Source organism: Aethalodelphis obliquidens, unplaced genomic scaffold, assembly GCF_003676395.1.
Source record: "Aethalodelphis obliquidens isolate GAN/ISIS:26980383/991018 unplaced genomic scaffold, ASM367639v1 scaffold35, whole genome shotgun sequence".
NCBI classification, from domain to species: domain Eukaryota; kingdom Metazoa; phylum Chordata; class Mammalia; order Artiodactyla; family Delphinidae; genus Aethalodelphis; species Aethalodelphis obliquidens.
Window position 1 is genome coordinate 14641550 of NW_020837979.1, and position 21999 is coordinate 14663548.

At 48.6% G+C, this 21999-nt stretch overlaps 2 protein-coding genes and 1 long non-coding RNA gene across 3 annotated transcripts in view; 2 read left to right on the forward strand and 1 right to left on the reverse strand.

Moving 5' to 3' along the window:
- LOC113632197 (uncharacterized) overlaps positions 1 to 3831 on the forward strand; it is a 7608-nt gene extending 3777 nt beyond the window's left edge. The window contains exons 2-3 of the long non-coding RNA XR_003437723.1: positions 2877 to 3010; positions 3783 to 3831. This is a non-coding gene — a long non-coding RNA (uncharacterized LOC113632197). The remainder of the gene's footprint in view (positions 1 to 2876; positions 3011 to 3782) is intronic.
- TRABD2A (TraB domain containing 2A) overlaps positions 1 to 18563 on the forward strand; it is a 53982-nt gene extending 35419 nt beyond the window's left edge. Inside the window, 5 exon segments of the mRNA XM_027128636.1 lie at positions 4111 to 4257; positions 8017 to 8173; positions 12452 to 12542; positions 15939 to 16190; positions 18133 to 18563. Coding sequence (XP_026984437.1) covers positions 4111 to 4257; positions 8017 to 8173; positions 12452 to 12542; positions 15939 to 16190; positions 18133 to 18310 — 825 coding nt within the window. The 3' untranslated portion in view covers positions 18311 to 18563.
- Positions 18564 to 20471: 1908 nt separating this feature from the next.
- DNAH6 (dynein axonemal heavy chain 6) overlaps positions 20472 to 21999 on the reverse strand; it is a 292860-nt gene continuing 291332 nt past the window's right edge. Inside the window, exon 77 of the mRNA XM_027129214.1 lies at positions 20472 to 20760. Within this exon, the coding sequence (XP_026985015.1) occupies positions 20657 to 20760 (104 nt within the window). The 3' untranslated portion in view covers positions 20472 to 20656. The remainder of the gene's footprint in view (positions 20761 to 21999) is intronic.

The window sequence follows — 21999 nt, forward strand, 5'->3', positions numbered from 1 at the left end:
AAAATTTATTGAATGTTTACAGCATGTCGTGTCCTGTGTGCCAGATGAGAAGGATGCAGAGGTGAGGAGGACACGATTGCTACTCTCGGGGTGGCTACACAGGGCGATGCCATTAGCGGTGTAATAGAATAGTCACAGGAGGCTCTGGGCAAAGAGGAGATGGTCTCACCGTGCCTGGGAGTTAATGACAGAGGCTTCACGAGGAGGAGATTCTCCTGTTGCTATTTCAAAAGACACGTGTGTGTCTGCCATAGGGATGAGGGTAGGAGAAGCCTTCCAGGCAGAGGGAACAGTGGGCGTGTGCAATTGCAGCAGCGCGGTTTCCCTGGCACGCTGCTGGGGCTGCATCGGCACGGAGGTACAGATCGTACCGGAGGCAGGGCTTCTGTATAAAATTGGCTTTGGGAGATTGTCTGCATTACCACTTAATGCTTACTGAATTTGTGTTTTAATGGAGAGTTAAATTTTTACTAAAAAAAGAAAAATGCAAAAGTAAAAAGGTTTTTAGAAAAAAGAATAGTAAATATCTTTTGACTGGGTAGGAATCAATACCAAGGAAATAATTTGAAAATAGAAAACACTTTCTGCTCCCAGATGCTCTTGATGGTGTTATTCATGATAGTTTAAAAAAAATGAAGACCTAACTATTTGACAATGGAAAGTTTAGCTAAGTGATGACCTATCACATGCAATGTGAGGCTAAGAACTCTGTCATGTGACAGATGCTTACACTGTCACACAGAAAGTGCAGGATACTAATTTTTTTTTTTTTTTTTTTTTTGCTGTACGCGGGCCTCTCACTATTGTGGCCTCTCCCGTTGCGGAGCACAGGCTCCGGATGCGCAGGCTCAGCGGCCATGGCTCACGGGCTCAGCCGCGCCGCGGCATGCGGGATCTTCCTGGACCGGAGCACAAACCCGCGTACCCTACATCGGCAGGCGGACTCTCAACCACTGCGCCACCAGGGAAGCCCACTATTTTTTTTTTAATTGAAGTGTAGTTGATTTAGAGTGTTGTGTTAATTACTGCTGTACAGCAAGGTGACACAGTTAAGGATACTAAATATTATGTATAATACAATCAATTGTATAAAAGGTATAGAATAAACTGAAAGAAAATATACTCAATATATACCCACATGTTGTTAAAAGCAGTTATAACTCGAGTGTTGAAATTATGGGCAATTTAAAGCTTCTTTTGTATAAAATTTTCTGTTTTCTAGGTATAGTGTGAGTGCTACTCTTATCTGGGTGAAGAAAAGCTTTAGTGTGCCTTTCTTTCTGATTCCTTTTCTGCTTTCCCATTTCCCTCTCTCCTCCCTCCTCTAACCCTCCCTCCCTTCTTCCCAATTTCAGACTCCTAGGTCTTTAGCATAAGCCTAATAATTTAAATTAGACCATATGACCGAAGTCAGTTATGCTACTTGGTAGCAGCGTACCTCGTGTACAGCATGGTGGTGAAGATCTCGGGCTCTGGTATTGAACTGTTTGGGTTCACACACTTTGTGGGGACACTTTGGTTTACTAAGCTATGTGACCATAAGCAAATTATTTAACTTCTTTCCCCCTCATTTTCTTGTTCTTTAAAATAGATTTAACAGTAGTTACTACTTTAGGATGTTGAGAGGATTAAACGAGAACAGAAGCGAACTCTTTAGCAGGGTACATAGTCAGCACTCAGAAAATAATGTTACTGGCTTAGTTTTGCTATGCAAACTTATTTAAACCTTAATCATCAAAAGCAAAGACAAACATCCTAGCAAGTCTTTGTAAGCATCTTGTCAACAGATGACCCTTGAATACGTTGAGAGGGGACTGAATAAACAAAGTTCTTATTTAAATATAATGTTAAATATAACATTAATATAATGTTATATTTAATAACATTAAATGTTATTAAACATTAATGTTATATTTAATAACATTAACAATGTTAATGTTAATAGTATAATTATTAATATAATATAATGTGGCCCATACAGTGTTCCCCAATTTGCAGACTGGTGAGTCTATTAGAATGAGTGGCCCAATCTTCTCTAAATACCAAGAACACTTTAATAAAAACATTCCAGAATCAATGGAAACTCTTAGAGGAAGGTCTCTTAGCAACAGGTAACCTGGGCTCATCCCGAATGCCTTTAGAACACTAAAAGCCATCAGCAGGTGTTTGTGAGCCGATCAGACCCTGGGATCTTGGTTTGGATGAGTTATACTGAGACAGAACGTGTGAAGCCTCAGCCTGGGGCATGGCAAACCTGAGAGGTGTTTCCATAACGCCCCCTGGCCTCCCCTCCGAAGGTTCTTCCTCCAGCTGATTGAAAGCCATTTAGCAACACCCAGTGGTGTGGATAGGTCCTCACTGTATGGCTTTAGAACCCAGGGGCTCATCTTGAGTTTCCTCACTTAGACTGAAATTTGCGGACATGCCCATGGACATGTTTGCTTCTGTCAACTCACATCACCAGCAGAGGGCTGGGGAGGGTGGGAACACAGCATGGCCCAGAGGGTCCTGTCCCAAGATAGAAGAGGCTGGTCTACAGATCCTTGGGGAGCTGACCTCCAGGAGAGGCTGGAGGAGGTGTCTCTGACAGGAAGGGGGGGATGTGGAGAGAAGAGAGGAGAGGAGGGGATTTTACAAAGAGGGAGCTGCCCCCCTCCCCATTTGGTTAAGATGCCTTGACAGGGACAGAGTAACGCAGGGAGGAAGGGGTGTGGAAGGAGGGTGTGTGGCAGGCAGGCTCACACGTGGTGGCCTGTGGGAAGCAAGGTGACAAGACTCCCATGCTCTTTGCCACTCAGAATGAGGAGGAGAAAGAAGGGGATTGGGGCTGCATAGTGTCATTTGATGACTTGAGACCTGAAATGTGTTATCTCCAGAGAATTGAAAATTTCCTGCTGAAGACCTCATGATCAGACAGGTCCCGCCTGTCTGCATTTCAGCCAGAGGGAGACGGGGAACATTCCAGCAAAGGCAGTATCCTATACACTGATTACTGGGGCAGCTGTCAAAGGTGATATGTCTGTGTCCATACTTGGGTGAATGAGAGGGAAAATGCCACAGTGCTGTCAGGAGGCTTGTAGAGGGTGGCTGGTCCCAATTCTCACCTGGAAAGGTGCCAGAATCCCCGCCTTTCCCCCTCTGACCTAGCTCTCCAGTGCCAAGGGCAATTCACTGCTTTGTAAAATTCCTTGAGTCTGAATTGTCCCCAAAGATGTTCCAGTTAACCCTTCTCTTGCGATGTGTGCCTGAAATCAGCTTGGGAAACCCAGCACGCTCTCCCCTCCTCGGGGAGAAGCAGAGCACACTTTAGTGTGTCAAGACTTGGCAGAGTTTCATAAAGATAAAAATCTGTTTGATTTTGTGTAGCCTTCATTTCCCCTCCTTTTCCCACAATAACTTCCATTAACATCCCATGGACCTAATGAATCCATTAGCTGGCAGATGCCACCCTGATGGTTGGAAAAGACCTGTGTGTACTGTGTCCAGTCCTGTCCAGTCCTTGATGTAATTGGAACCTGGTGGTTCATGTGTCTGTCTGTGTGTCCCTCCCTGCCCCACCTCCCCAGGTCCTCACAAGCCAGCTCTTTGGGACCCTCACCTCTTGATCACTCTCATGGGAGAGTTCCAGGTTGTCGGTGTCCCTCTTAAGGCATTTCCCCAGGTGTCATCTGCTGGGGGCTGACTTGGGCAGGACTGTCCTCCTTTTCTTTGGACACGGTCCAGGGACTTGCATTCCCTTTTTTATTTTTTTTTATTTTTTATTTTTTTTTTGCTGTACACAGGCCTTCCACTGCTGTGGCCTCTCCCGTTGCGGAGCACAGGCTCCGGACGCACAGGCTCAGCAGCCATGGCTCACGGACCCAGCTGCTCCGCGGCATGTGGGATCTTCCCCGACCGGGGCACGAACCTGCGTCCCCTGCATCGGCAGGCCGACTCTCAACCACTGCGCCACCAGGGAAGCCCTGCATTCCCTTTTGTAGCGGCAGGGTCCATTCCTTATATAACGAACACAGGTGAGGCTATTGCCAACCATGGACAAAAGAAATAAGACGGCAGCTAATGATTGCTGTGTCAGAGGACTTAAAAGAGACCGATATTTTCTCTCCTCAGGTCATCTTTGCTTTAAACCAGCCCCTCCTGCAGCAGGAGAGCCTGTGAGCGGGCAGCCTTCAGATCCCCTATACAACAGAGGACCTCATCAAACACTATAACTGCGGGGACCTCAGTTCCATCATCTGCAGCCATGACAGCTCCCAGGTGAGAGCCCTTATCCCCTGCTCAGCTCAGGGTGCATTTAAGTGCAAGAATAAGGATGTTACCTGCCGACACTGGGACATCCTGTGTACAGAGAATCGAGGTCACGAAGGGCTCTAAAAATACAATTGGGCATATGTAGGTGTTGAGTGGGATGCTGCAGCTAACAAAAGCATTCTTTAGGAAACTTAAGAACTGAGAGGGGGACTTCCCTGGTGGCTCAGTGGTTAAGAATCCTCCTGCCAATGGAGGGGACACAGGTTTGAGCCCTGGTCCGGGAAGATCCCACATGCTGCGGAGCAACTAAGCCTGTGCGCCACAACTACTGAGCCCGCATGCCACACTACTGAAGCCCTCGCGCCTAGAGCCCATGTTCCACAACAAGAGAAGCCACCGCAATGAGAAGCCCGTGCACCTCAATGAAGAGTAGCCCCTGCTTGCTGCAACTAGAGAAAGCCCGCGTGCAGCAATGAAGACCCAACGCAGCCATAAATAAATAAATAAATTTATTTAAAAAAACAAAAAAAGAACTGAGAGGGGCATTGATGAGAGTTAATTCCCAGACGAAGTCAAAGGATGAAGCTTCAAGGGACTTGGCGGCAGGCCCCATGGCTTATGCAGCAGGCAGCACGAACCAGCCTTCAGAGAGGAGAAGGGTCTGAGTCTGAAAGCCTCCTTGCTGGCTTAGGTAACTTTTGAGAAATGATGGAGCAGAGCTTTGGCTGTAGCTTCTGGTGAGTTCCAGAAACATGTGAGCACGATGCAATGGGGAGTGTTCCTGGTATTCTTACGGAGGGGCACATAAGAAGCTGGGGAGGCTGCCAGCATTTCCAGTCATGGATTCCATCCTGCAGTACTGTAGTGAGTGTGGCCGAACTGGTGCAGTCAGTGTAGACACAGGCCAGGCCTTACCTGGGGGCCACCTAGGGGAAGAAAGTGGCCGGCCAGGGCTCAGAGGATGGCAGCCTCCCTACAGGAGGGAGGTAGGATGGATATATGTTATGCTTCGATCAACAAGCTTCCCGTGGGACAAACCCTGGCTTCCTTCCCTTCCCCACTAAGATCACGTGGAAGTGGCGAGTCCAGCTGAGCTTCTGACATGGGGGAGTGTTTTGTCTTGCCCACCTTCAGGACACTGGAAAAGAGAGAGGAGGGAGCTGGTGGGTGTGAGTGATGCTGTCCAGGTCTGTTAGATCCGGGGACCCTGTCATAGGAAATGGGAGTGAGTATAAGAGGTGAAAAAGGAATGTCCCAGGGAGAGGGACTCACCCTGCAAATATCAAAAGATAAAAGGAACTTTCCAGAAAGTCTACAGAGGGAGGAAGTAAAACCAAGGCAGAGCAAGCAAGAGGAAGTGGAAAAGAAGAAATACACTAAAAAAGGCATAGCAGAGTTTGGTGGTGATCATTCTTACGTACACCCTGGGTGGGGGAAGTGAGGAGAAGGGTCAAGGTCACTTGGGAAATTAAAATTTGAGGCGGCAGATAACAGTTAATCTTTTAACTTTGGGTTGGGAGGTGCTTGGGAGTTAGTTATACGGGCAGATGGCACGGCTGACAGAGCTGTTTGGGGACAGCTGTCTTACGCGTTCCTCTCCTGTGGCTCCTCCACGCCTGTCCTGTTCACGGGGCCCCTGCGGGTGCTGTGGGGTATGGGGAATGTGCCTGCCGTTGTGGAATGAGGGCCAGGCGCGTGGCCCAGTGGTGCAGGTTGTAGGGCATGTCTGGCATTTAGAAGGTGGAGCAGGACGGCAGGGGGAGGTCACCTTGCACATTTGGGGCTGCCTGCGTGGAGAGGCTGCTGGTGGAAAGGCACTGCTGTGCGGAAGAGAAGAGATTTTGGGAAACGGAGGGCAGGATCTTACGTAAATGACATGATTAAAAAAAAGATGACAAAGGAGAAGATGAAGGCTCTTGACTTGAAAATGAAAGAATATCATTTCGAGGAAATAACAGGAGAGCTGTTATCCAGAAAATGGAAATTGATGTCTATATTACAGCGTGTGAGGATTTTCAAAAGGTCTTTCGAAGGGTACTGGAAATAGGAGAAGGAGTAGGGTATATATCCTACTCTGTATTTGACTAGGGTAATTCTTTTTTTTTCTTTTTTTTGCGGTACGCGGGCCTCTCACTGTTGTGGCCTCTCCCGTTGCGGAGCACAGGCTCCGGATGCGCAGGCTCAGCGGCCATGGCTCACGGGCCCAGCCGCTCCACCGCATGTGGGATCCTCCCAGACCGGGGCACGAACCCGTTGTCCGCTGCATCCGCAGGCGGACTCCCAACCACTGCGCCACCAGGGAAGCCCTGACTAGGGTAATTTTTAACCTTGTTAAATTCCAGGGAGCAGGAGAGGGGGCGGTGGGGCGAGGTCGAGGTTTGGGGTTGGGGAGAGAACCAATGCAACGTGTCAGTCTCGCCTACAGCTACTGTGTTGCGAAAACCACTCCTGATTGTCACAGTTTTGGTGTATTAGCACCCTGTTGTTAGCCAAAATACTGAAACTGGCTAAGATGTGCACTAGAATCAGGTGAAATATTCGCCAGTAGGGCAAAGAACAGTGGAGAGAGCGAGAGGGAGAAATGGGAATTGGAGAAATAATGAAAATGTAAAGATAAGGAATTTATAAAACAGTTGAATGTCTATAGAAGTTCGATGTATTTGGTAATTGAATCATAATGGTTGATTCTAAAGTATGTAATTGTGTAAAATTATTTTTATGAAAAAATCTTGTGTGAATCAAACAAGTTAAAACTATGGATGTGCTGTGGAAGCATCCCAAGTGTCCACTGACAGATGAATGGATAAAGAAGATGTGGTGTATATATGTATACACACACACACACACCCATAATGGAATATTACTTGGCCATAAAAAAGAATGAAATAATGCCATTTCCAGCAACATGGCTGGACCTAGAGATTATCATACTAAGTGAAGTAAGCCAGACAGAGAAGGATGAATATATGATATCATTTATATGTGAAATCTAAAAAAATAATACCAATGAACTTATTTACAAAACAGAAACAGACTCAGAGACATAGAAAACAAATTTATGCTTACCAAAGGGAAAAGAGGGAAGGGAGGGATAAATTAGGAGTTTGGGATTAACAGATACAAACTACTAAACATAATACAGAGAAACAACAATGATTTACTGTATAGCACAAGGAACTGTATTCAAGATCTTGTAATAACCTATATTGGAAAAAACTATATGTATAACTGAATCACTTTGCTGTATACCTGAAACTAACACAATGTTGTAAATCAACTGTACTTCAATTAAAAAAAACACACAACTGTGACGTGCTATGCACAGAAATGGTTTCCTTATAGAAACACGTGGCAACAAACAGAATCTTTTTTTTTTCTTTTTGGCTGCCCGTGTGGCTTTCGGGATCTTAGTTCCCCAACCAGGGATTGAACCTGTGCCCCCTGCAGTGGAAGCCAGGAGTCCTAACCACTGGACCGCCAGGGAATTCCCCAAACAGAATCATTTAGATGGAACAGAAATACCATTTGACATAGCCTAAGAGTTCTTTCAGGGCACTTCATTTAATATTTTCTCACTTGGGTTACAGAGAATGATATTACTGTCTGGAAAAATAGCCGGCAGGAGGCTCCCAGAATCGTGTGTCACTTTTTACCTTTTTCTTGACAGCGTCTTGACCCTCTGGCCTGGGTGATTTGATGCTCAAATTAAGCAGCTTTGTTCATAACTCTGTTGCCCTTAATTGTTTTCTCTTTATTTTGGCGGAGGTTCCCGATTTTATTAATGCCACGCTACCACCTGCGGAGCGCATCGCTGCTCAGGAGATCGACAGCTACTTCCGCCGGGAGCTTATCTACAAGCGGAACAAGAGAATGGGGAAGCGGGTGAAGGCCCTTTTGGAGGAGTTCCCTGTCTTTGGAGCCGGTGAGTTGCAGGCTACCTCTGATTAGACCCAGGGCTCTGCTGCTTCTCCCGAGGAGGGGGTGTTGAGGTGGGCCCTGCTACGCGGTGAGAGGAGTGACACCTTCTTTGACTTTTTGATGATGTCAGAGTATCCGTCGTGGTTGAAACTTTGGTGCCTGTGACACTAGCTCTCCCTCCACGTGGGGCTCCTGATACACTCCGCAGCCAGGGAGGCATTTCTCCCTCTTCTGAACTCAGCACTTAATCCCAACTTCTTACTGGCACCTTTCTGTTTTTTAACTTCCCTTAAAATTCGTCTGTTTTCTCTCTCCTCCCTGACTGTAGCATCCTAAGTCTAAGGCTGGGGGCTGATACATCAGCTATTATTAACCATGAGTAGTATACATGGAAATACACTGGGAAAATTATTTCCTTTTGTGGGATTTTTGAAATAAATTCTCTTATCTTCTTGAGTGATTTTAACATATCTTTGCAGCCTCCAGAATTAAGGACAGAAATGCTGGAGGCTGGGTAGTGTGCAGAAGTGTGTACTTGCTGGTCTAGGTTTCTTTTCAATTCTTCCACTAGCTTCATAAACTTGAACAAGTCACCCCGCTTAGTTTTTTTTTTTTCTTACCAGTAAAATGCGGGGATTGGAGAGAAGCACTTCCGGAATAGCAGAATGAGTGATCCAGTGTAATCTCCTGATCTCACGATCCTTAGCTTACTTACATCTGCAAAACATCTACCTCCGTTTTTTGCCATGTATGATAACATTCACAGGTTCTAAGGATTGGGATCTGAATATATTTTGGGGAACCGTTATTTAGCTTACCACAACATCTGAAAATTAATGTAATATCCCATATTAATGGAATAAAAGACAAGAATCACACGATCATCTCAATGGATGCAGAAAAGCATTTGACAAAATGCAACTCTTTCATGATAAAAACACTCATCAGACTAGGAATGGAAGGGGACTTTAACAACCTGTTAAAAAAGTTGCTATGAAAAACGTATAGTTGACATCATCTTTTTTATGGCCAAGTAATATTCCATTTTGTGTGTGTGTGTGTGTGTGTGTGTGTGTGTGTGTGTGTATACCATATCTTCTTTATCCATTCATCAAGTTGACATCTTTTCATAGTTGACATCATGAAAGACTGAATGCTTTCCCCCTAAGATGAGGAACAAGACACGGATGTCTGCTCTCACCACTTCTCTTCGACATTGTACTGAAGGTTCTAGCCAGGGTAATTAGACAAGGAAAAGAAATAAAAGGCATTCACATTGGAAAGGAGGAAGTAAACCATCTCTTTTTTCACCATCTTGTGGATAGAAAATCCTAAGTAATCCACAAAAAACGCCTATTAGAACTAATAACCGAGTTCAGGATACAAGGTCAATATACAAAAACCAGTTGTATTTCTATACCCTAGCAATGAATAATGTGGAAATGCAACTAAGAAGCCAGTTCCACTATATTCAGTATCTTGTAATAACCTATAATGGAAAAGAATCAGAAAAGAATATATACGTACATATATTTACACATACATACTCATTTATATATACATGTATAAAACTGAATCACTTTGCTGTACACCTGAAACTAACACAACATTGTGAATCAGCTATACTTCAAGAAAAGAAATAAGTTAAAACAAAAGAAACCAGTTCCATTTACAACAGCATAAAAAACACTAAGGACTCAATTTAGTGAAGAGCAGATGCAAAATAAAAACTAAAAACATCATGGAAAGGAATTAAAGAAGACCTAAGTAAATAGAAAGACATTTCATGTTTGTGGATTGGAAGACATAATAAATAGTGTTAAGATGACAACGTTCCCCAGATTGAGCTACACATTCAGCGCAAGCCCTATCAAAATCTCAGCTCCCGAAAATGCTTTAAAATTAGTGGTGAGGGTTGCACCACTTTGTGAATGTTCCCCAAATCACTGAATCGTACACTTGAAAAGAATGAATGTTATGTTATGTGAATAATATTCAATAAAGCTGTTGTAGAAAAGAGTAAGGGGTCAGGTTCCTGTACCTTGTTTGTTGAAAAATTCTATCATGAAACAAATCGCAGTGTCGGCCTTGGTAGCCCTGGGTGGGTCTGGGAGTGGCTTCCTCCTCCGTGAGTCCCGTGTTCCGTAGTTGGATTGTGGACTGTGCTGTGTGGCGCTGTGCCCATGTCCGGCCTATGTCAATGAATGGCTTTCAGCTGTCAGCCCTCACCCTGCAGGCACCCCGACAGGGGTCAGGCCCCAGAGGGGCAAGGAGAGGCTTTGAGAGGACGTCAGCCTGCCAGGTGGGTTGGACCTGGGCAGTTTGGAGGGCCAGCCCTCCAGATGGAGACTGTGCTGGACAGATGGCACAGGTGACACTGGGACACCTGGGCTTGCCTGATTCTCAGTCATGGTTCTTCATACGGCTGCAGCTCTGGATAGAGACCTCACAGCCCCTGGGCACTCTGGGTATCAGGAGTGTCCTGGATAGCCACCAGGGTGCAGTTATCTTCGTGGGGCTGTTTTCTCCACCTCATGAGTCTATTTCTTCTGGTGCCTTCTGAAGGCTGAGTTGACCAGAGGGGACCACAGAAATTCAGAAATTGCTCCCAAACTCTTAGCCTTGGCAGTGAGAAATTTAAAATGCTGTGTGGTTAGCACACTTTTGATTGTAAAGTGAGGATCTCCCCAAACTGAAAGCTCCAGAGGTTTAAACTGCCACAGCGACGTCTGTCACGGGGATCTGCAGATGAAATTTAAAGATGAGAAATGGAGCTCACCTTTGGAGTAGAAGGAAATTGAAGTCACACAGAATAGCTTGGTCCTTAATGATAAAGATTGCTAATAGGGGCTGTTCATTTGCTCGACAAATCCTGTTTTCATTCCTAATTGGTTGAGAGCATGGACGCTGGAGCCAGACCACCTGGGCACCACCTATGCCTCTTCGTCATCTGTAAAATGGGGGTAATAATACATCTACCTTATAGGGTTGTTGTTGGGGGGAGGCTGAATGATGTGTAAAGCACTGAGAACAGTGCCCTGCACCTCGTAATGCTCAGGAAATGTTAACTATCTTTATTATTGTGATTACTCCCTGTCACATGGACTTGGTAACGGCTGGGAGAGTGGAAGCCGTCGCTGCAACACTCTGCAAGCTCAGTCTCCTCCCCCGGCCCCGAGTCCAGGCATACTCTATACGTGAGTTTGCTGTGCTTCTGCACCAGGGCTAATCTGGGTCTTGCCAACGTCCCTTTCATCTGAGTCAGTTGCCCTTCATCAGTCTTGGGGTCCTAAATTCTACGGTTGGACCCAAGAATGCAGTAGAGCCCAGTACCTTCTGCCCCAAACACCACCCTCGGGCTCCCCAGGCTCCCACAGGCTGCTCTAAGTTCCCTCTGCTTCTTAGTGCTGTGGCGTCAGGACAAGGGAGAGTTTGGATGGACCTTAATTTGCTTTCCCGGTCTCTGCCTCTTGAGTATTCGGTTGTCAACATTGCATAGACTCTGGGGCCAAGCTGCCTGGGTTTAGATTCTGTTCTGCTGCTTCTTTTGTGTGTGAAGTCCTGAGCCTCCTTTACCTGTTTTCCATTTTCAAATGGAGATAATAACGATGCCTCTGTTCTGCTGGATCAGAGGATGGAGCGCTGCAATTTAATTAGCCATTTAGGACATTAACGTGCCAACTGTCACAGAAAGGGGCATCGTGACCCCAGAGGATCATGTCAATTCTGAGCATCAAAACCTGAAATGAAAGAAGATGCATCCCAGGATCTACCCTTTTAAAATACTTATTTTACGATGCCACTGTAAGCTTATCTGGTTGATCTTTCCTGCTTTTTATTGAAAAAGAAAAAAGTGAAATAAAATTCAGGTTGAGGTTTCCAGCTCTGGTGGCTTCTGCTAAAAGGAGGGTTTTATTGTGCATTGTTAAGTAGACATAGGACAGAAGGGGCCTGGGGTCTCAGAGGTGCTTGGCTTACATAAACAAGAATGGTCAGGACTGTCAGCTCTGGATCCGGAGGTGGAAGGTTGGGACTTGGTGTCCTCTGAGCTGTGTGACTCGAGGCAGCTCACCGCATGGTTCTGATCCTGAGTCCTTATCTCTGAAACGCGGCTTATCCTGGCAGAGCTGTTGAGAGGCCCCCTTGCAGAAGCTTTCTGAACTGAGTACCCCAGTAGGCCTGGTTAGAAGGGACGGGGTTGGCAGGGTTATTTCTTGGTTCTGGGGTGTGTGTTTGGGGGTCACGAGAGCTGCCACATTTCTGATCATTTTTCTTACTGCAGGGCATTTCATGGGCAACAACACGGTTCTTGATGTTCTGCGGCACGAAGGCTATGAGGTAGAACACGCCCCCGCTGGACGACCCATCAACAAGTAACCTTCCTGTGCTTCTATCCCGGTCAGGGAGCAGTTAGGGGAGCTGAGAGCCACACAGGGCTGCTTGGGCGCCAGGGTGGGCTGTGTCCTGAGAGGCTCCAAGGGCCCCAGCACGGACACCAAGCGGCCACTCGGTCCCCAGCTCAGCTGGCGTCCCCTCGTGGCTGGGACTGTGTCAGACTTGGGTTGGCCGGCCAGGCACTTTGGGCAGTAGAGGCCACACTGGCCTTTCCTCAGCAGTGCTTGGGGCAGAAAGGAAGGTAAGGGGAGGATGCTCTTTGGTCCTGGGGCCCAGGAGGGGTGATTTGACTTAACGCTCAGTGCCTTTGACCTGGGCCCTTGGGAAGTTTTAGGGAGGCAGGTGGTGGAATCGGTCCTAATATAAGGTCAGGGGGGCTGGAGATGCTGGGAGTGTCTGTCAGACCCATCTCCGGGGCAGAAGCAAAGCCCCTTCTCTTTCTCTGAGCTGTTTCCTACCCCCAGGTCTGTTTACTTCTCATTTTTATGCAGAGTCACCCTCCTGCCCTGTGGCCCCTTCTGTAAAGAATTCAGGAGGCCGGGATCTCCCACCCTCATCAATGCTGCTGCCCCACGCTGGCCTCCCTGCTAGTCTCTGCCCCGTGTCCAGTCCTAGTGGGCACAAGGTGGCCCTTCCTACCCACTTTGTACCAGTCTGGGCTGCCCTAACAAAATACCACAGACTGGGTGGCTTTAACAATAGAAATTTATTTTCTCATGGTTCTGGAGGCTAGACGCCAAGATCAAGGTGTCGGCAGGTTTGGTTTCTCCTGAGGCCTCTCTCTTTGGCTTGCAGGTGGCCTTTTCACTGTCCCCATGTGGCCTTTCCTTGGTGTGCGCACAATGTGTGTCCACACTTCCTCTTCTAAGGACACCAGTCAGACTGGATTAGGGCCCAACCTAAAGGCCTCATTTTAACTTAATCACCTCTTTAAAAGTCTTGTCTCCAAATACAGCCACATTCTGAGGTACTGGGGGTTAGAGCTCCAGCATGTGAATTTTGAGGGAACACAGTTTCGCCCACCTTCCATTCCTCTCCCACTCCCTCCAGATCGTGGTCACCAGCGCCCCCTCCTGGCAGAGCCCTCAGCTGCGGTGTGAGGACTCCAGGAGGAAAATACATGCCCTCTGCTGAGGGGACGGAGAGGGGGTCCAGCTGTGGTGCCTGCCCGATGGCTCCCTTCTCCAGGTCTCCGGGTGCCCTCTTTCTCCTCGGAAGAGCCACCTTCACCTCATGTTGTCTCAGGTCAGGTCCTCCTCTATCCCGTCACTCCAGAGGTTCCTCCTTGGGAGCCCGCTTTCCATCCCAATGAGCCATGATTCTCTGGAAAACTTGACTACATCCTGGGCTTATCTCATCCCCCACCTCTCCATATCTTGCACTCCGTTTATCAGTAACAGCCGTTTATCAGTAACAGCCGTTCTTCACACAGTACTTTCTAGTTTACAAAAGCCCTCACCTAAGACTTCTTCTCATTTTCCACCTTCACCAGGCCTCTGGCTTCTTCCATTAAAATTTCTCTCAGATTTGCCCCCTTTGTTCCTAAGGTCATCGCCCTCTGGTCCCTTCTCCACCTTTCTGTGGGACTAATCTCGCAAGTGTCCCTGACTCAGAAACCTTCAGGGTTTCTTGTTGTCCTCTTCCAAAGTCCAGTTTCTTCATGACGATGCCTCGGCACCCAGACCCCACCTTTTCCCAGCACGGATCTGCCTCTGATATCAGAAAACCTTTTGTCCTCGCCGCTGCCTCTCCACCTCTGCTAATGCTCTTCCTTTCCACTGTCTGCAGTCTCCCTCCACTCTTGCCCTGACTGAGAAAGTCCTGCTGCAGATCTCCATCCATCTCTCCCTCCCGTTCTCCTTCAGCTCTGGGGGGAGAGCCCAGCCCTTAGGGATTCTCTGCTTGTTTGGCGGAGAGGGTCTGTGGATCTCTCCTCACCCACTGGACCGTGTGCTCTTGGAAAGCAGGGTGGGCTGGGCCCTCTGATCACGTCTCAGCCCCTGGCCCCAGGCTGACTGTCACGGCTGGGGTTTATCACCCTATCTTTGGGGTTGCCAGAGAGGGCCCCGCTTGGGAGTGTGGATGGGTGTGTGTGTGTGTGTTGCTGGTTGTTCTCAGACTCCTTAGATCTGCCTCTAACCCTGACACCTGCCCCTGGGGGAAGAGAGGTCAGGAGTCAATATTTAAAAAATCTCTCCGTGAGATTCTGACACACAATGAAGGCTGAGAACCAGTCCTGTCATTTACTGGGCTGCTCACACTTCCCTGGGGAGGAAGGAACGTTTATTGATCAATTGTCAGGTGGTAACTTGGTTCACACCGACTCTCAGTGAACCCTCAACACCAGCCTGTGGGGTGGGGGTTTCTTCTCCTTTACTGATGAAGAAACCGAAGGTGACACAACTTGTCAGAGTCAGGTTACAGTTCGGACTCCTCGCCTGCACAGCCCTTTTCTTTCTGCCCTTTCTTCTCCCAGTTTTAGCTTTCCAGCCCCTTCCTCTCTGTTCATGTAGTTTCCTCTGCCAGGGATCTATTCAGTGCCCCTACCCTTAATTCTATCAGAGTCTGTGAGATCCAGTGCAAAGGCCTGGGTTCACCCTCTCCCACGATCCTGGGGAGTTTGATGTGGATGGCTGCAGCAGCTGTCCTGACTGTGTTCTGTGAGGGTAGCGTCTAAGAGTTTTCAGTGGTGCACTTCTTTCTCTACGGTGCTCCTGGGTGAGGTCATGAGAGAGCATGAGGTCCCTAAAGGACCTCCTGTTCAGGGAGAAGAAGGGGCGAGGGACTCTGGGCCCAGAGCCAGGGAGATGCCCATAGTGAAGGGGTGGGTGAGGACATAACGAGGGCACTGGCTGTGGAGGTACCTCCTTCCTTCTTCCCCTTCTCGGCAGCCATGTGATAATCCTTGAGGGATCTGGGCAGGCTGCTGTGGCTGTTGAAGAGCCTCTTTCTGAGCAGAGCCCTTATAGGGATACAGGAGGGAGGAACAGGGTTGAGGGCCACTTCAATTGTTCTAAGTAAAGAGCATTTAAACATTTTTCACTCCTCTTAGAACGCCGTAATCTTCAGTGACTTTCTAGGCAGTGGTGACCCGTTGTTAGGCAAGTGCAGTAGTTATAAGCGGTTAAGAAAGAATCTTTTATTTCTTCCCCAGAGCTAGGGGATTTGGAGAGAGTACAATGAAGGTGTGTGAGGGAGAAACAAAGGCGTCAAAGTGATCACTTTTCGAGGTGGTTTTGAGACCCCTGCCTCCCCAGCCGGCTTGAACTTTCACATTATCTGCCTTTTGTGAGGTCCCGAGCCTTAAAAGCAGGGGAGGGCATCACGCTGGGGGACATTCCTTCAATTCCTCTTCCTTCCTCCTCTGTTTACAGAGAAAAGACCAGAAACCCGTTGTCACAGCCCGCCCCCTCTGCCGTCTTGGCTCCGGAAGCGCCCGCCCCGGAAGCTCAGGTACCGGAAGCTGGGTCTGCCGAGCCCCCACTGTTGCCGCTCCACCAGCCTCTGCCCAGAAGTTCCTACCTGGCGGGCGAGGCACGACGAAAGTTCCGGAAGAAGCAGAGGCGGCCGCAGCGGAGGCAGCGGCTCCGGCAGTTCAGCGACCTGTGGGTCCGACTGGAGGAGAGGTGAGGTGGCTGGGCCGGGCTGGGCCAGCCACGAGCCCATCGCCCGGTCAGTCCTCACCCCGGAAGTGCGGGTGGGCGGCAGCCCAGGAATGCGGGTCACACTGCTTCAGGGGCGGAAGTTCAAGGCTGTGGTAGGGGGTGAGTGGCCCCACCATCACGGTGCAACCTTTCTCGTTCCTCATGGCCTGGACAGCGGTCTTCTGTCCACTCTGGTGGAGGTGAATCCAGATTAAAAGTAACTGCTTCAAGCCAGGGCCGGGGCCAGGACCCCATATTTATCTCTGTTAACGAACAGATGGGGCGGGGGGCATGGGTGGGTCTGTTAAAAGTAGTATGAGGCTGGAATAAAGGTTGAGAAGAACTTGATTTCCCAGCCCTTTCTCCGCCGCAGATCAGGGAGAAGCTCATAGTTTTCCGGAGCTGGAAGCACCTCTGTAGGAATGGGCTTGTTCAGCCCCTACGTTTTGCAGGGAGCATGGTGACCACAGAATGTGCACTCACAGAGATGCCCAGTGGGTGGATCAGAGGTGGGTAGAGGAGCCAAAGATGGGGACCCAGCCTGGTTTCTGCTGGAAGAACTACACCAGAGAGGCCTGGGATCCAGGCTACAGTTCAATTTATACCAAACTTTTTGAGTTCTTCCTATGTGCCCGCTGTTGTGTTGGTGCTGTGGCTTTGGGGGTGAACCAGACCGACACTGGCCCTGCCTTCATGGAGCTCACAGTCTGGGGAGGAAGCTGGATTTTGAATTGATTATTCACAAGGGGAGTGTAGGAGGCTGCGGGGACGCGCGTGTGTGTGTGTTTGTGTGTTGGACATTACTATCTAACTTAGGGTGGCAGGTGTCAGGAAGGGCCTCCTGGAGGAAGCGACCTTTTGGTTGCTGCTGAGTAGAAGCCTGACAAAGTGAAGCCCAATGAACAGAGCTTCTGCGTCTGGATCAGGAGATGCAGGCATCTGATACCTGCATAGGTGCTTAATAATGAATGTTGAATGAATGTGTAAACAACTGAACAGGGAGGGGAGGGAGTTCCAGCAAGGGGAACAGTGCAAAAGCCTGATGTGGAGAGAGTGACCATGTTAAAGGAACCAAGATGGAGTAATTCTGGCTGGAGCCTGGGAGGTCAGTGGGAAGAGGGGTGAGGTAGGTCTAGAAGGTAAATTGGATGGAATCACTGTGAGAATCTCATGCCTGAGAGAAGTAGGGTGCCACTGAAAGGTTTGAGGCAGGCATCCCGTGTGCTGTGGGGTTTGCATTTTTAAATGGACAGAAGCTGGCAGCCAGATGTGACTTGGAGAGCAGGGACAGATCCTTTTGGTGTCCATGTGCCCCATGGTGCCTGACACGGGGAGGCTCCTCAACCATCCTTCACTGATGGAGGAATGCACTGACCTGTTTAGTACCTTCTCAGTCTGGGCCATTTCCTTTCAAGGTGGCCATGCAGGGATTGGGCACTTTACACCAGAGCTGAGCTGAAAGGACCAGGTGAGCCTGCGCTTGTTGTGTCTTGACCTGGGAAGGCTGCGTGGTGTTCACATGAGACCCAAGCTGGGGTAGGGGAGAGAGCCAGAGACCCGGAGAGGAATCCTCCTGGCTTGGCGGTGCCTCTCTGTGTGGTCAGGGAGGAGGGTCCCTGCTTGGCATTGCCCAGAGGCTGATAATTAGCAGGTCTGAGCAAACTAATTTTAATAATCCTTGAACCAAGAAGCAAATAGCTGGGGGAGAGTTGTTCAGTGTGCTAATCTTCGTGCCTATATCATTTGGTTTTGTTGTAGCAGTAGTCACGAGGGCCAAGATGTAGGAAATCTATTAACGTACTAAGATACATTCCTGTCTTTGGAGAAGAGAGGTGAGAAGGAGCTGTGCAGGCCTTTGGGGGCCTCGGAGTATCCAGTGGCTCTTGCTGTGCCCTGAGACTGTGTCTTTCTCTTTGCCTCCAAGTGCTGGGATCCCACAGCTCCAGGTCCCCGTTCTGGACAGGCGCATCTCCGCCAAGCTGCGGCTCCCTCGCCCTGGGCAGTCTCCCCACAGCCAGATGGTGGTCAGCAGTGCCTGCCTGTCTGTCTGGACACCTATGTTATGGGTGCTGGCTTTCCAAACAGAGACAACCCTCCTGTAATGACCAGAGAAGCCAAGATCTGACGCCTCGGACTTGAAGGACAGCCATTTTGTACTCCACACTCTGCTCCGGCCCTGATAGGCCCAACCCAGGAGAAGAGACTCAAAATTAAAAAGCCAGCGTTGATTCTTCTTTTTCCAAGGAATGACTGGGTTATCCAGCAATGCTTGGGGAAGGTGTATAGTTTTGTAACGTAATGAGCTGTATGAAAATAATTAATTGTAAGAAAATTATTAAATACTTCTTTTGTGTAGATTTTTTGCCACAGTGTGTATACCAAGCAAACAGCTCTTTTTGCTCACATGCTCTGAATACTATCCCTGCTGCACTCCTGGCCCCGCTCCTCGGCCTGCCTGCAGCCATGGACCCTGCCCCTTTCCTCCTTCCTGCTGCTCTTCTCCCCATCCTCTCCTGGTTCTGGACGCAACAGTCAGTAGGCTGTGGAACTTCTGTTCTGCTCCTGTCTATTCAAGGTCTCGTGACTAGTGTGGGTCCTGCACTCTGACAAGTGCTTTCATTGTGTACAGTGTGTGAGGGTGTCTCATCCACATGCTGAAGACTGGTGGATAGGTAGGCTTTGTCAGGGGTGTTGTGCAAGAAAATGGGTTTCAACCTCTCCCCCGTCCCTGTCCTGTGTGTTACTTATTATTTATATGTCTTTGTGTTTTCCAAATAAAGTCTTATGAAGAATCTGTATATAAAATGATTAAAAATAGAATTTCCCTAGTTGAGTCTGAAATGGGAACTTTCAGCCCTGCCCAGCTGATACCCGCCCCCCCCCTCCCCCTGCGGCCACCATGGTTACAGACCAGGGTCTCCCGCCTGTGGCAGAGTTTCCTTTTGGTTCTCCTGGGTCTCTGAGCAGCTCATAAAAACCCAGAGGGTCTGCCCAGGACTTGGATGGGGCCAATAAGAAGTATCTGGTTTCAGGTACCTTGATTGCCTGGGCTTACAGCTCTGTGGCCTTCCCTTGCTTTTTCCAGAGACTTTCTTGTGGGTTCATTCTTGGTCATTTTCAGGGTCAAGGAGATCTTTGAGTCCCACTGAGTGATGTGATGGCACTCAGGATCCATGTTCACCACCTTGGCTCCATTCTGTGCCCCCTGTATTGCAGGGGTAGGAGGGCTAAACTTTCCGAGATTCCCTTGCTGCTATGATCGAGAGTCTTCTAATGAGATACACTTAGTGAGATTTGGAAGGTGAAAGGGGCAGAAGACCTTTTTCTTCGGTTGTAGTGGCGGTTATGTGCAGGCTCCAGCAGACACAAGTGTGTGCAGTGGCTCTGCATGAGGCTGGTGCAGCTTCCTGCAGCGTTCTGACCTCGGATTACAGCTGCTGCGGTGCCTAATGTCAACCCTCTGACTTCTGCAGCTGTAGCCTCTCCCCTGACTTAGGAGGCACCTCTTCCCTCTGATTCCCAATAGAGGTGGTGCTCCCTGCTTCTCAGTGACTTGAGTCTACAGGACTGCTGTGGCTGACCCTGTTCTTCCTGTAAGCAGGGGGCGTGGCTTTCTCCAGAGGCCCACATCCTAGCTGGGTGGTACCTAATTTTTTGGCTCATATCCGGGCCGAGGAAGCAACAGACGCGGTTGGCAGGGCTGATGCAAAATGGTTTGCAAACCACAGCGGCTGCTCCATCTCAGCACTGCTTTTGAGGTGGCAGGGGCGCCAATGCACCTGGAGGGTGACTTGGCCAGTTTTCATACAGTTTTACCCCAAAGCGGAAAATTCCTCTGCCCTTGAGTGGGAGCGACCTGCACTATCGTGAAAGACCGCAGGCTCTTCTGAGGATTGTAATCCAGCCCCACAGCATGGGGGAATGGCACCATGGGCCCAGATCTCATGTGCTGGGCCCTGAGCCTTAATCTGGTCTAGACATGGAAGAACCTAGGGCCACGAGACTGACGTGTACAGTGGGCCTTTCACATTAGCGTGAAGAGGAAGGAAGTCCATGCGGATGAGGAAGTGCTGAGGTCTGACTCGCCGCCCTCCCCCCCCCGCCCCAGTCCCCTCCCCGCCCCATCCCAGCCACCCCCCCACCCCCCTACCCCCTCCAAGCCACCCCCCTTACTGATGGGAAGCTGCCTCCTGCATGGGGGAGGGGGAGCAGGCTTAAGAGGTGAGCGCTGAACTCACTGCTTTCACATCAGAGCTTGAATTACCACCAGAAAGAGAAACTCAAAACACTTTATTTTAGGTTATAAAAGAAATAAAAGCCACACTTGCTACCTTTAAGCCAGATCAGAAGTAAACCTGTTTTGCTCGCATATAAATTACGCAGACTTTTCTCCCCCATCAGGAAAGATCTCTGGCCTTGTTCTTTTTAAGCACAGAGGTGGCACCTTTTCACTCATTTAGTTGGCAGAGCAAAGCCGATCCCTTGGCAATCCAGTAATCTCTGGACCGCTTGGAGGGTAAGAGGATGGTCACCACAAAGTTGGTTGAATGACCTAGTTAAGAATACAGGGAAAAAAGGGTTGTTACTTTAAAGAATAACCCCTTAATACAAAAACCACTGTACTGGGAGTTTAGACACCCGGGCTCCAGACCTGACTTTACCTCTAAAGAAGAAGGGCAAATAGTCCTCTACAGATTTCAGTTTTATGCTGTATAAAATGAAGATGTTAGAACAAATGATCCTTTAGGACCTGTCCAGCTTAGACCTTGTATAACCTTATAAACTATGTTTCAGGTTCTCTGCAGTTTGTTTCAGGGAGCATTGGACTAGGATTGAGGCCTGAGTTTTAATGGGATTCAGGGGATACAGTTGGTAGGTTGGGCATCCATCCGCCTGTCCATCTGCTTGTCCATCCATCCATCCATCCTTTGTTCCACCCAGTAGGTAGGCACTGGGGTCCTGAGATGACTAAGTGCAGTCACAGGTATGTCCCTCAGCTCTGGGACATCTGAAGTAAGAGGGCACTTTTACCGTTTCTTCACTGTGTGCCTGGGTGAGGGGGCCAGGACCAGGTTGAGAAGAGGACCCTGCCCTCAGGATGGGGGTTGCTGTTTCTGGCCTTCACAGCAAACCCCATCTGTGTGGAGGTGGGGGCAGGTGGTGGTGTCCCCAGCAGAGAATGCCTACATCTCCCCTTTCCTTATCTTTGTACGTCGTTCCCTTGCATGGTGCCTTGGCAGGTGCTCGAATGACATTTTTTAGTACATATGCAGAATGTATATGTATAGTAACCATTAGTTTGAATTGAAATTCAAATAAGGTCCATACCTTGCAACAGTGATGTGTTGTTTAAATCTCTTTCAACTGGTAGGTTCCCCTCTGTTCCTTTTGCCACCCCCTTGTAATATATTTGTTGAAACAACCAGGCTATTTCTCCTGTGAGGTTTCCCAGAGTCTGGCTCTTGTTGACAGCATCCCTGTGGTGACTTTACACATGTTCCTCTATTCCTGCAAGGGTGGTTAGATCTAGAGGTGTGATCACATTCAGGGTGTGCACTTCCATCAGGAAACGCCTTGTGTCTGGTTGTCTTTCTTTGTTGGAATGTCAGCAGCAGCTGATAATTATTACTTAGAGCCATTATTTCATTAAGGTTAATAATTTTAAATTTTAGTGATGATTAAGTCTATAGAGTCCATCTGTGATTTAATTTTTGTATGTGCTAGGAGATAAGGATCTAAGTTTGGTATAACCAATTGTCCCAGCATCATTTGTGGAATAATTTCCATCTTC